The 14733-nt window shown below is 39.9% G+C and overlaps 1 protein-coding gene across 1 annotated transcript; it reads left to right on the top strand.

The window, feature by feature from the left end:
- Nucleotides 1-4111: 4111 nt before the first annotated feature.
- Nucleotides 4112-7663, top strand: MC4R (melanocortin 4 receptor). The gene has a single exon (XM_025931188.2). It carries the CDS (start codon nucleotides 4537-4539, stop codon nucleotides 5533-5535), a length of 999 nt encoding a protein of 332 aa, XP_025786973.1. The 5' UTR covers nucleotides 4112-4536; the 3' UTR covers nucleotides 5536-7663.
- Nucleotides 7664-14733: the final 7070 nt, after the last annotated feature.

Here is a 14733-nt window from a genome sequence, read left to right as displayed (position 1 = left end):
TGACAGGCAATTAACATGGCTCATTGGAGGTGACAAAATGTCATCTTTCAGCATGATTAACCATATGATCAACGTTTTATAAATCTGCACCAAATAATTAAATCTGAGGTATTAAATGTATATGGCTTGCTGAGATTTCAGTGTGATCATGTTTCTAAATAAAATCCTTTTTTTGCAAAAAGCTAAAAGAAAGTGTTTTCAATCACTAATTTTAGCTATAATTATATAATTCTGTATGAATTGCACAGTACATATAAATAAGTTTAAAAATTGTTTTTAATGTTTATTTATTTTTGAGAGAGAGAAAGAGAGACAGAGCATGAGTGGGGAGGGGCAGAAAGAGAGAGGGAGACACAGAATCGGAAGCAGGCTCCAGGCTCTGAGCTGTCAGCACAGAGCCCGACGTGGGGCTCAAACCCATGAACCTAAGATCATGACCTGAGCTGAAGTCGGATGCCCAACCAACTGAGCCACTCAGGTGCCCCAATAAGTTTTAGAAAGTAAGGATGACTGTGCATTCACAGGTATGGGGGGAAAGCATTTCATGTAGAGGGTGTAAACTCATGGGAAAATCCCTAGTGTTAGTGTCATCTAGAATATGATTGTGACTACAATCAAGTTTCTGTGAAGAATAGTGAGAAATGAGTTTGGTAAAGAGAAAAAGAGGAATCAGACACACTGGTAGAGCAGAAGATATTTTACAAGCGATTGCATATAGGGAGTTCTGAGAAAGACGGAGAAATCAAAGATACTCTGAATGTTAAGCCTAAGCCACCAACAGAAGTAAGTAGCACAAAGTCAAGAGCTGACTCAGGACAAAGATGAGACAGAGTTGACTACCTGATGCTTCAGCAATTCAAAAGATTTCTTCCCTGTTGCTTAGTAGGCAATGCACTATTCACATACATCCAAAACAAAAGAAAGAAAGGATTTTCATGTAATTTGGGTTTGTTGCTTATAAATAGCTCCGATAACAAATTTTAAATATTTTTTTTTTCAACGTTTATTTATTTTTGGGACAGAGAGAGACAGAGCATGAACGGGGGAGGGGCAGAGAGAGAGGGAGACACAGAATCGGAAACAGGCTCCAGGCTCTGAGCCATCAGCCCAGAGCCTGACGCGGGGCTCGAACTCATGGACCGCGAGATCGTGACCTGGCTGAAGTCGGGCGCTTAACCGACTGCGCCACCCAGGCGCCCCTCCGATAACAAATTTTAAATCAAGGTAATTAATGACAGCTGTTGTAATAGATAACACCAATATTTCAGTAGTTTAACAACAGTGATAACTATTGCTTGCTTAAATCACAGTTCCCTATAGTTAGTGGGCTAGGGTGTTGGGGAGGGGAGTGGAGGAGTGAGCTCTGCTCTTTCCAGTTCTTCAGAGCTCTAGGCTCCTTCCATGACATGGTTCTGCCATCTAGAACAGGAGACTCCAAAGACACTCTGCAGCTGGCTACCAATGAGAGAAAAAGAGTGTAGAATCGTAAGGGAGATAACTCAATGTGCATCACTTCTATCCACACTGCATGAAGTAGAATTCAGTCATGGAGCCCCACTGAATGCCAGGGATGGCTGGAAGGTACTAATTTAACCCACTGCTCAGGAACGATACCTAGCATCGTCTCAGTCGCAAAGCGTAAAGAAGATACAGCACTTACCTAAATGATTGAGAACTTCAAATTAGCCCTGGAACAATTCTTTCTCAGTCCCCCTGTTATCAGTAGCCGTGAATCATAAAGAGATAAAACCAAAAATACAGCAAGAGAAGAACATTAAATAAAATTTTATAACCTGAAGCTTAATTAATTTGTGACTTTGCCACAATCCTTCAAACTTAGCTTCAGCAAAACATTCAGAAGCTCTAATAACTAGCACTTGGCTGGTATTAGAATATGCAAAGTTGCTAAGGTATGTGTGCATTTAATTGACAAAACTTTGAATTATGGAGGTAGGTTGGCTGCTATAAAAACAACAACAACAACAACAACAAAGCAAAACAACAACAAAAAAAACAGTTCCAATTTCTTCACATCCTCACCAACATTCGTTACCTCCTGAGGTTTTTTTTTGGTAGCAGCCATCCTAACAAGTGTGAAGTGATTAGCCAGCGTGGTTTTGACCTGCATTTTCCTGATAATTAATTTGTTGAGCACCTTTTCAAAAATCAGGTAGCCATTTGTATGTCTCCCTGGATAAATGTCTATTCAAGTACTTTGTCTATTTTTATCTTATCTTATTTTATCTTATTTTTTGCTTTATTTTTTAAATCATTTGAGTATAGTTGACACACAATGTTATATTCATTTCAGATATACAGCACAGTGATTCAGCATCTCTATACGTTATGCTGTGCTCACAAGTGTGGCTACCATCTGTCACCATTCAACACTATCACAAAATTATTGACTATAGTTCCCTTGCTGTGCCTTTCATCCCCATGGCTTATTCATTCCATAACTGGAAGGCCTGTGTCTCCCACTCCCCTTTCCGCCCCCTCTGGCAATCACCAGTTTCTTTTCTGTATTTATAAGCATGATTCTCTCTTTGCCATTTTTAAATAGAGCTGCTCATTTTGGTTGGTTAGTTGGTTTTTGTTTTCGTTTTTATTACGATTCGGTTGTAGGAGATCCTTACATATGTTGAATATTAACTTCTATCAGATAGATGGCTTGCAAACATTGTCTCCCATTCTGTAGGTGGCCTTTTCATTCTGTTGATGGTTTTCTTTGTTCTTCAGAAGCTTTTCAGTTTGATGTAATCCCACTCATCCCTTTTTCCTAAGCCGCCTGCAGTTTGGGTGTTTAATCCAAGAAATGATTGCCAAGACCACTGTCAAGGAATTGTCGCCCAATGGGTATACAGTTTCAATTATGCAAGTTTTAGATGTCTACTGCACAACACAATGCCTATAGTTAATAATATGGTATCATGCATTTTAAAATATAAGAGGATAGATCTTACCACAAAACAAATACACACACACACACACACACACACAAGAACATAAGGAAAATTTTGGAGTGGTGAATATGTTTAGGACCTTGATTGTGATGATGGCATCATGGGTATATGCATATGTCCAAACTGATTTAAATGCATACATTAAATATGTATTTTTATATCAATTAGACCTCACTAAAGCTTAAAAACTGAGTTTTGCTTAATTATAGATCTTTTTCCTGTTGAGTTCAAATATAGTTTATATTAACACTATATGGTTATTAAATATCATGAGTGAAAATAAAACTTTTCCAGCTATGACAACAGAAACTCTGTAATAGAGAAATATCAGATATTAGTTCACAAAAAATGAACCCCTTCTTGAACCCTTTGATGAACTGCAGCTACCTTCCTAAGTTCTCCCACTGAGAGCATAATCTACTTGTATTATCAAATATTCTCCCTGTGTTTCAGGTATTTTACTTTTTTAACAGGTTTTGGTTGTTTTTTTATTTTAAATGTTTATGTACTTTTTGAGAGAGAGAGCAGAAGCAGGGGAGGGGCAGAAAGAGAGACACACACAGAATCCGAGGCAGGCTCCAGGCTCTGAGCGGTCAGCACAGAGCCCGACGCGGGGCTTGAACTCACGGACTGTGAGATCATGACCTGAGCCGAAGTCGGTCGCTCAACCGACTGGGCCACCCAGGTGCCCCTTAGGTGTTTTAAATTGAACCATTATTGCCTGGGTTCTTAAATCAAAGAAATTGAGAGTAAACAAATTCAATATCTTGACCAAAAAGACTGTGTATCTATTTCAGGAACACACACACACACACACACACACACACACACACACACAGGTCTCTCTTTGAAGCAGTAATCAACCTGGGGTGCCTGGCTGGTGATATCAAAGAATGGCCTCTAGGGACGAAGTTGTTTTCTTTGAAAACTTGACAAGGAAAATTCAGTCTCTCTCATCCTGCTTGCTTCCCAATTCTACAAGCTTCTGCATCTGAATCGGTATTGCCCTGCAATTTGTATCTCCGGATTATCACCCGTGTCTCACAGACTTCCAGTGCATTTGGATTGGTCAGAAGGAAGCAGAGGAGGAGCCACTGTAAACATTTTTTTCGCTTCGCACACCATAAAATCAGCAGCAGCTACTAACACTCAAAGCAATGCTTCAGGTTGGGAACTAATACCTCAGAGGCAGCTGGTGTGAACATGCAAACACGGATTCAGCTCCCAGTGTTACAGCAGCCACTAGGAAAATTATTTTGAAAAGACCTGACTGAATGCCTCAGGCTAAAGTTAAGGTGGAAGGGAGGACAGAAAAGCAAAGAGCAGACTCTTTCAACTGAGAATGAGTATTTCAGAAGCCTAAGATTTTACAATGAAGGTGATCAGAGCCGTTCCTGGGAGACAGTAAAAACTCCATTTCCAGCCTTGGAGCACGTGACATTTACTCACAACAGGCATGCCAATTTCAGCCTCAGAACTTTCGGGCAGACAAAGGCGTGGAGAAAAGCACTGAGGCTACCTGACCCGAGAGATCGAATCAATTCCGAGGGGATCTGAATCCACTTGGTGCAGGATGAACTCCACTCATCACCATGGAATGCACACTTCTCTCCACTTCTGGAACCGCAGCACCTACGGACTGCACAGCAATGCCAGTGAGTCCCTTGGAAAAGGCTACTCTGATGGAGGGTGTTATGAGCAACTTTTTGTCTCCCCCGAGGTGTTTGTGACTCTGGGTGTCATCAGCTTGTTGGAGAATATTCTGGTGATTGTGGCAATAGCCAAGAACAAAAACCTGCATTCGCCCATGTACTTTTTCATCTGCAGCCTGGCTGTGGCTGATATGTTGGTGAGCGTGTCAAACGGATCCGAAACCATTGTCATCACCCTATTAAACAGTACAGATACGGACGCGCAGAGTTTCACCGTGAATATTGATAATGTCATTGACTCGGTGATCTGTAGCTCCTTGCTTGCATCGATTTGCAGTCTGCTTTCAATTGCAGTGGACAGGTACTTTACTATCTTTTATGCTCTCCAGTACCATAACATCATGACGGTCAGGCGGGTTGGGATCATCATAAGTTGTATCTGGGCAGCTTGCACGGTTTCGGGCGTTTTGTTCATCATCTACTCAGACAGCAGTGCTGTCATCATCTGCCTCATCACCATGTTCTTCACCATGCTGGCTCTCATGGCCTCTCTCTATGTCCACATGTTCCTCATGGCCAGACTGCACATTAAGAGAATTGCTGTCCTCCCGGGCACTGGCACCATCCGCCAAGGGGCCAACATGAAGGGTGCAATTACCCTGACCATACTGATTGGGGTCTTTGTTGTCTGCTGGGCCCCATTCTTCCTCCACTTAATATTCTACATCTCTTGTCCCCAGAATCCTTACTGCGTGTGCTTCATGTCTCACTTTAACCTGTATCTCATACTGATCATGTGTAATTCCATCATCGACCCTCTAATTTATGCACTCCGGAGCCAAGAACTAAGGAAAACCTTCAAAGAGATCATCTGTTGCTATCCTCTAGGCGGCCTCTGTGATTTGTCTAGCAGATACTAACTGTGCAGATAGAAACGTGCATAAGAGACTTCTTCATTCTTACAGAACCGGAACGTTGTGCTTTGATGACCCTTTTTTCCTCTGTGTAAGGCATGGGTTGAGACTATCTGTTGTATAAATTTAAGTTCATGACTTTTTTTTGGAATGGAAACAATGCCCAGTCTCTGTACATTTCTAATGTCTTGCTACTTTTTGGCTGTACAATGTTAATCCATATTATAGGTTGTAGGCACTATGAATGTATAAAGAAAAAAAAAACTCTTATTAAAAGCATAAGAATGTTTCTTGTTACTCACAAGGATTTGACACTTTGCTTGTTTTAGTAACACAGAAATCACAGAACCATTAAATATACTCTAACAAATGGCTTCTTACATTACACTATCTAACACTGAAATGTAGAGATTTGATTGTAGCATTTGGGGGTAAATATTGAAGGATAGATGCTTAGTCAATAAAAAAAAAAAAAACTGAAATTTCAAATAATAAGACGTGTTCATTCTCCTTGTACAGAGTAGAAACGAAGCTCCTATTGAGAGAAAAACAGCTTAAAAAACAAAAAACAAACAACCAAACAAAAACCCTGAGATCTTGAGCCAGAAAACTAGGTCTGTTTCTCAAAGACAAAGAGATTAATCAATTTGCCCAAGCAAACAGTCTGATATTCCACAAAGGCAATTCAGTCTGGGGTGGAGGGAGACAGCAGTTATAGGGATTAAAGTAGTCTAGAAAATCTAAGTGAACATGTCAAGCTACACTTCCTGATACCAGACCATTTTCAACCATCATTAGGAAAAACAGAGAATAAGGTCTTTCTATCCCTTTAACCAGGGACCCAGCGTCTGCTGAAATGTCCAGAAAACAGTGGTGCTGCACTGAGGGATCTGGTTTCCAATCTCTAAAGAACTACATGCTCAGTATTGAGTTCTGCTACTTTTCACCTGGAAGGGACTGGCTGTTTACTTATTGCTTATTTTCTGTACTGGAGTTTACTCATTATCAAGGATTTTAACTTTAAAAACCAAACCTATAGCACAAATATATCCATATAATATTTGTAAAGATCTAAAATAAGGGAATCACGAATGCTGATGGGTGATGAGCAGGAAAGAAGGCACTACCTGAATCCCAGAGGACGTCGTAACATAAACCAGAACCTGTACTTTCCAATTCACGAACGCTTTAAAAGTAAGAGAGAGAAAATACATTAGGCTGAGGATTACCAGTAAATTATCCTTTGCTTTCGTTTAAAGTGTCTTCAAACGCTCACAGGCAGAGAGCACATGCAAAAGTGTTTCTGAATTCAAATATAAAGGTTTTACATATTGACAAGTCCCGAGAAACTTGCAGCATTCACGTGGAAACATTAGAATGGTGAGGTTCAAGTTTACTCCTGAAAGGTGGCAAGGAAGCTTGACTGACTATGGCTCCTCTATTTGGATGCAAAAATACATGTGAGGACTTAAACACAGACTGATCCGACAGTCAGAACCCAAAGCTGTAGCAGAACACAGATGGTGTTTTTGTCTTTGCTGCTATTCCTGTCCATTCTTTCACATAGTGAGTTTGAAAGATCCCAGGGACTGGAGACACGGAACAGAGAGCTCTAAGTACGCCCATCCCGCGTGGTGGCTGTCCTTCCAGTCAATTCTCTCCCTTCAAGTGTCATCTCAAATGCTGCTTTGTCCACTGAGAACCACCCCCCCCCTTCTTCCACTGGCAGGAAATCTGGCTCCTTTGTCTCCACTTCTGTATCTCCTCTTGGGGCAGTTGGGATGAGGGTTAGTCATGAACCTGCCCCTCCAGACTTCTCTACACACCCAGGGCACAGTAGGCTTCCATTTCTTCAAGTGCTAAGATGGAGTCTTACTCATTTTTCCTGTTTTCCAAACATGCCTCTATTATATTACTCCCTCTTTCTCCAGTAAAACCAAGATTTTCCCAGAGGGACATATTGTCACCACCCAAAGTCCAGAGTTCACATTAGAGTCCACTCATGGTGTGGTATATTTTAGGCATTTTGACAAATGTATAATGAAATGCATCCACCATTACATTACAGAATACACCATTACTACAGAATAGCGTCACTGGGCATTGAGGAGGGCACCTGTTGGGATGAGCACTGGGTGTTGTATGGAAACCAATTTGACAATAAATTACGTATAAAAAAAATCCTCTAATGCTCTGTCTATTCATCCCTCCTTTCCCTTAACCCCTGGCAACTAATGATCCTCATACTGCCTCCACAGATTTGTCTTTTCCAGAATGCCATATATTTGGAATCATACAGTATGTAACCTTCTCAGATTGCCTTCTTTCACTTGGTAATATGCATTTAAGATTCCTTCATGTCTTCATGGTTTGATTGCTCATTTCTTTCTGTGCTGATTAATATTCAATTGTATGGATGTAATACAGTTTATTTATCCATTTATCTACCGAAGAACATCTTGGTTGCTTCCAAATTTTGGCAATTATGAATAAAGCTGCTATAAACGTTTTTGTGTGGACAGAAGTTTTTAATTCCATGCCAGGGAGTAGGAATTTACTTTTAAAAACTTTATTGTAAATACTGTGATACATGTTCCCATCCTTAAATATTTTGTTAGGGGTGGCTAGTCAGTATTTGAATTATGCTGGGAAGAAATATACATCTGAAGCATAACTCAAATACTGGTTAAGGAGTATATACTGCAGATGTGAAAGCAGCCTCTGATACCTTTATTGAAATTTTCACCAGAAAGTTCAATTGATAAGTATGAGGTATATTCGAACTTATTTTTTCACTGGTGAAATGAGTGGTTTTGAAGACTTGTTGTTGACTTAAAAAGTTATACAGTGGGGTGCCTGGGTGGCTTAGTCGGTTAAGCATCTGACTCCCGATTTCCGCTCAGGTCATGATCTCGTGGCTTGTGAGTCTGAGTCCCGCATTGAGCCCCACATCGGGGGGCAGGGACTGCTTAGGATTCTCTCTCTCTCTCTCTCTCTCTCTGTCTTTCTCTCTCTCTCTCTCTCTGCCTCTCCCCCACTTGCACATGTATGTGGTCTCTCTCTCTCTCCCTCCCGTTCGCCCTCTCAAATACAAATAAATAAACTTAAAAAGAGTTATATAGCAATCACCTAAACTTGCATGCACAAGGTACAGGGCTCCTGCCCACTTAGCAGCTAGCCTAACACCTAGACTCTATGTCCAAAGCTCGTAATAGTCCTGTCCCCCCACCTGCTTCAAAAGTCTCTGCTGCCCAAACTGAATATTTTGAAATTACCAAAAAGCATTTTTGATGCTTTTGATGTTATAATAGCAAGTGAATAAATATTGACTTCTGTTTCATGTTACAAGGAATACACAGAACAGAACATTTAGTAAGATATCAACTGTCTAAAGAAAGTACCACCAATCTACTTAAATAGCTCCTTCCCACGTAGCACTTTCCATAACTCATGAACAATCTAGTAGTCATCAGCCCTGGGTGATACTATTAAGGGAAATGTTTAGGTTCTTTACTGAGTGTGTTTGTACTATGTAAATTTACAACAATGAATGTATTTTAATGTTCTAATGTTTTTAAAGCACACATAAACATTACAACAGAAAAGTAGTTGATGGAAATGCAATTGCCAAATTACCAATGATACTCGGAGAAAGAATACATGTAAAAGAAGTTAGTTTTGAATGAGAACAGATTTTAGAGAGCATCTCATCCAACCCTCTAAGTGGACTCAGAGACATTGTTTAATGTGACATGTATAAGTGATAGCACGGAAACCTGAGACCCAGTTCCCGACTCCCCATCCAGAGGTCCCTGAATAGAATTTCAAGATCCTTCTACAGAAAAGTAGTTTTCCAAGTCATAAAGAAATTCTAGGATTGAATCCTGGTTACACCACTTTTCAGCTCTTGAGATTTTGATGAAGTTATTGTTCTCATTGTTAAAGGTGCGTAATAATACCTGTCTGATGGAAATCTTAGAAAGATAAAAGACAATTATAAGATCAAGGATGTAAAGTTACATAGACTAGCACTGAATTCACATAGACACTCAAAAATTATAATTGTTATTATTTTTAAAATGCAAGGTAAATGAATAAGCCAATGCATGAATGAAGATTTACTAGTCATGCTTACTACTTTTTTTTTCAGACTCTCAATACTATCAATAAAATCTCAGCGTTGGGGTTAACTGTCTATCTTTTCTTAAATCACATTTCATAATTTCCTTGAATTTGGCTGACTCTTTTTGTATAAATTGATATATTTAAATGTACTGGATATGTAAGCATACTTATTTAAAGGATAATTTGTTATCACCAATAATGATAATTGTGTTAAAATTTCAGTGCCACATTCAACACTGAAAAAGGCTAATTACAAAGATAATGTGCCAAACCTGTGGGCTAACCAATTAGCCCATTTCTTCAAAGATTGATGCCCATTAAACTTTATGTCATAAATTTAAGTGGTAACATACACACACACACACACACACACACACACACACACACACAAACATTATCTAAGCTGATGTCACTGGTATTAAATGTACACCCTTTAAAAACACTACAAATAACGAATTTATGCTCACATCTTGATGCTCAGCTATTGGTTCATTACATATTGATCTAAGCTAAGTGCATGAGCATAGGGCTTAGACGAAGCAAAAACTGAATTCAAATCCCAGATTTACCAGCTCTAGAACTTTGGGCGAGTTACTTAACTTTCCTAGGCATCTACAGTCTGAAGATAATAATATCTTGGGGCGCCTGGGTGGCGCAGTCGGTTAAGCGGCCGACTTCAGCCAGGTCACGATCTCGCGGTCCGGGAGTTCGAGCCCCGCGTCGGGCTCTGGGCTGATGGCTCGGAGCCTGGAGCCTGTTTCCGATTCTGTGTCTCCCTCTCTCTCTGCCCCTCCCCCGTTCATGCTCTGTCTCTCTCTGTCCCAAAAATAAATAAAAAACGTTGAAAAAAAAATTTAAAAAAAAAAAATAATAATATCTATCATCTCATCATATAGTTAATGATAAATAAACGTTTATTTATTATTGAGAGACAGAGACAGAGCATCTCTCAATAGGGCAGAAGGAGGGGCAGAGGGAGAGGGAGACACAGAATCCGAAGCAGGCTCCAGGCTCTGAGCTGTCCGCACAGAGCCCGACGCGGGGCTCGAACTCACAAACCATGAGTTCACGACCTGAGCCGAAGTCAGACGCTTAACTGACTGAGCCACCCAGGCGCCCCGGTTAATGATAAATATTAATGTAAAATTAGATAACTGATTTAAATGATCTAGTATAGAATTGGTCACTATAGGTATCCCTCATTGTAATGATCAATCAAATTATACTCATGAACTTTTCAGAGTCTAGACTCTGGATGATATTAAATGGTGGTACAGACTTGGGTATCCTCACTTCCCTAGCAGGAGAGGTGGGAATCCACTCAAACCTGTTTTCAGTATTTTACTTATTTCTAACAAGCAAAGCAAGTAAAAATAAATCTCTATGCTTATTATTTTAAATATAAAGAAATTTTGAACATTTACAAAAAAAAAATCAAGGAAGTAATGGGTTGAGTTGGTAGGAAAACATAGATTGTCTGAATGGATTCAGTAATGTTCTAATTCTTACCTGGAATAACCAGTTTAATATTATGTTTCACAACTTAGAAATATATGACCAATACTCTTTTGCATGTATTCGATATTACATGAAAATTTAATGAATATAATGTATTTATTTTGTAATGTACTTAGTGAGAGGGAACACTCAACCACTCTATTTGCATTAAACAAATAAAGGATTCCCGGCACAATTTAATGCTGCCGCTTTGAGGGGGAAAGAGCTTTGATTTGTGGTAGTCATTGTTGAATCTGGCCCTGGGTTAACGAAACTAATAATCATAGTTTACAATTATTAGTGATGCTTTCACTGCTGAGAGGCACCTGGAAACCCCACAAATCCAGAGCCAAGCGGAAAATTTCAGCAACTCAATCAGTGAACTATTTAGTGAGGTTTTATATGGGGCTCAGCTGCAAATGAAACTATTATGGTTTGATTTCTAAACCTAACATTTCAAACAGTGAGAAGAATTTCACTGTTAAATTCCAACCACTACCACATATGATTAAAAAATGAAAATGTACCAATAAATTTGGCCATTATTCCATTTGAGGAAAAAAAACACTAACTCTAAAATTTTATTCACAAAAAGTTTTCCGCCTCAACTCAAAATGCGTTTCAGGTGTAATACCGGACTTTCAGAATGGCCCCGTTGAAAACAATGCGTGCAGATTTCATATAAATCTCACAAGATCCTGAAGATTTCTTAAAATAACATGCACTATTCATATTTTTACTGAGTTCTTTCATTCAAGAAGAAAGCAAGGCTTCAGAGTAATTTTGTGTGTGTGTGATTTTGTTTACCTCTCGATCATTTATAAAATGTTGAAATTTGTGGCCTGTATGTAATTTGTACCTGTTAGTCATGCAGCTACTGGCTATTTACTATCAATATTGGAAAGAAAATCTACTCATTTTCATTCTGCCCTACCTCTAACCTTCCTCTCTGGGACATCCCTTCTCTACCTTTTCCACATCAGTGTCTTATTTTCACCTAAAACGATATGGCTACAAAGGAAGTGTTCAAGGACACAAGCCTGGCTCTTTGTTTTTACTCCACGTTTTCATCACTTCATCTCTCTGGAATGGAAACTCAAAACTTGAGTCACTTTGCACTGACACTCCAAAATTAAATGAAAATCTTGAGATTTTGAAAAAAGATCAGACGCATAAAGCCTGACACAAATGCCTACGCCTTGTTGTATATACGGTAAAGAGATATGGACAGAAAACTATGAATGTATAATTCTTGTTGTGAAAAATGGCAGGTGAGTTCCAAATCAACGTGGTAGACTGCCAGCCTGGATATGGATTGATTTATTTGAGTTTGGTGGGCTTTTTTGAGACCTGTTTAAACTCCAGGCACAGAGAAGGCTCAGCATGTCTTAAACCTACAAGTCTTTCCTCCCACTGTCTCCAATCTCATTCCTGTGAGGCTTTTGCCTCCCTCATGGCACAAGCACTGCTCTTGCTAATGTGACCACATGGCTTCCAATTGTGAAATCCAGTGGTCAGTTTTGTTCTTATTTTATTTGGACCGACACACACTTTAACCTGTTGGTTACTGTCTCTGCCTTGCTGTGTTTGGGTCACAGAGCACCCAAATCCTTGGCTTTCCGCCTATCCCAAAGCATCTTTTCAGTCACTTTGCAGATTCCCCCTCTCTCCTCCAAACACTTAATGGCTGGATACCCCATAGCCCAGTGCTTTGTACTGCTCTCTTCCCTATCTATACTCACTCCTTTGGTCATTTCACCCAGTCTCAAAGCATTAAATACTACCACTATTTTGAAGATTCCTAAATGTGTATCTTCGACGCAGATCTCTTCAACTATTTGCTGAACATCTACACTGGCTTTTTAAGACAAATTCTGCCTTAGGACAGGCTGATATAACAAATCACCACTGACTCGGAGACTTAAGCGACATGCCTTTGTCACAGTTCTGGATGCTAGGAAGTGCCAGATAAATGTGTCAGCTGGTTCCCAGGGAGAGCCCTCTTCCTGCTGTCAGATGGCTGCTGTCTAGTTGTATCATCACATGGCGGAAAGAGAGAAGAGGCTAGCTCTCTTCCTCTTTTTATAAGGACAGTAATCCCGTCATGGGAGCTCCACCCTCATTACCTAATTACCTCCCAAAGGCCCCATCTTCAAATATCACAACATTAAGGCTCCAACAGGTGAAGTTTAGGGGGACACGTTAGCAAATCCATAGCAAATGGAAAATCCTGAACTTATAAGTCTATTTTAAAACCCTAGTTTTCCCATCCAAAATTTCTCCTCTCGCTGCTTTGCCCACATCAGATGATGGCAACTGAATCCTTCCAGTTGATCAGAACAAAATCTCTGAAGTCGCCATTCATTTCTCTTCATCTTATACTCCATTTCGGATCCATCAGGATATGTTGTTGGCCTTATCATTAAAACATATCCAGTGTCTCTTCTATAGCACCTAGAATGGAGCTTGCCTATAAGAAGAGTTCAATAGGTCATTGACGGATGAAGGAAGGAAGAAATATGAAAATATAGAGGAAAACAGTCCAGCACTGGATGCTCTGTTAATAGTAGGATTTAAGGAGTTTGGGAACAAAGAACAGGCCAGGAAGTCATGATCATAGAGGCAAGAGAAAAACTAAAACCAAGAGAGAAGTGAGTTTTAAAGAATGAGGGGTCAATCATTCCTGGAAAGAAAGAACTGAAAGTTGTTCAGAAAACTCTCCAACTAGAAATTTAGGGTACTTCATTTGAGAATGGAATTGCAAGCATGAGTGAGATTTTGATGAAATGCCAGAAAAACAAAACTTGAAAAGAAGAGCCAATTTCCAGTAAAATATCGAAGCAGATACCAGATGCTCTGGGTCTCATGTGTAAACACAGAGGTAGAATGGGAGATGATGGAGCAGAGGAACAGAGTACAGACTCTTCTGTTAGCAAGCTGGACTGAATAGAAAGGGTCATATATTTTTGAGGGATCATCTACTCAAAATGGATTAGCTTCAAGGAAGATTACACGCAGAGGCAAAGAACCAATACAGACTAAAAGGCTGAAAATACTGATTATTTACCGAAAACTCTCAGTAGTATACCTAAAATCTTTTCCCCATAATTTCCCATAAATGGTTGCCTTTTCTTTGGAGTTATTTTTTCCCTAGTTACACCAAGAAGAACTCTACTTAGGAACTGTGCCTTCCCAAACACCAGCAGATGAACTGAAATTCTAACACCTGCCACACCCCAGAGGGCAGATGACAAGCTCAGTGCTCACCAGGGGACAGTGGCATTAATAAGATCTAACCACACTCACCCTTTTCTGTTCAGAGCAGGAGGCTCCTTCAAAATAGTCTATCATCCATGGCTGGAGTGAACATCACTTCTAACTGAACAGGAGCTATCCACTCATAGATGGCTTGCCTACATATCAAACAGGAAAGCAGGAGGCCCTGCCACCAGGAATAGTAGGCTTCGGGACCTGTCAGAGGCATGCTGGAATCATCTACAGCTGTGTACTTTTTACAGCAGAAAGGGGATCAGTCCTCTTGGCAAATGCGAGGGTTAAATAATGAATATTAAAGAGGCCTTC

This window comes from Puma concolor, chromosome D3, assembly GCF_028749965.1.
Source record: "Puma concolor isolate L17-30 chromosome D3, mPumCon1.1.hap2, whole genome shotgun sequence".
NCBI classification, from domain to species: domain Eukaryota; kingdom Metazoa; phylum Chordata; class Mammalia; order Carnivora; family Felidae; genus Puma; species Puma concolor.
The sequence above is the reverse complement of the archived record's forward strand: the minus strand, read 5'-3'. Positions and strand labels throughout refer to the sequence as shown.

Excerpts from the sequence above, each read along its gene's own strand:
- MC4R (XM_025931188.2), top strand. The coding sequence starts at position 4,537 with ATGAACTCCACTCATCACCATGGAATGCACACTTCTCTCCACTTCTGG.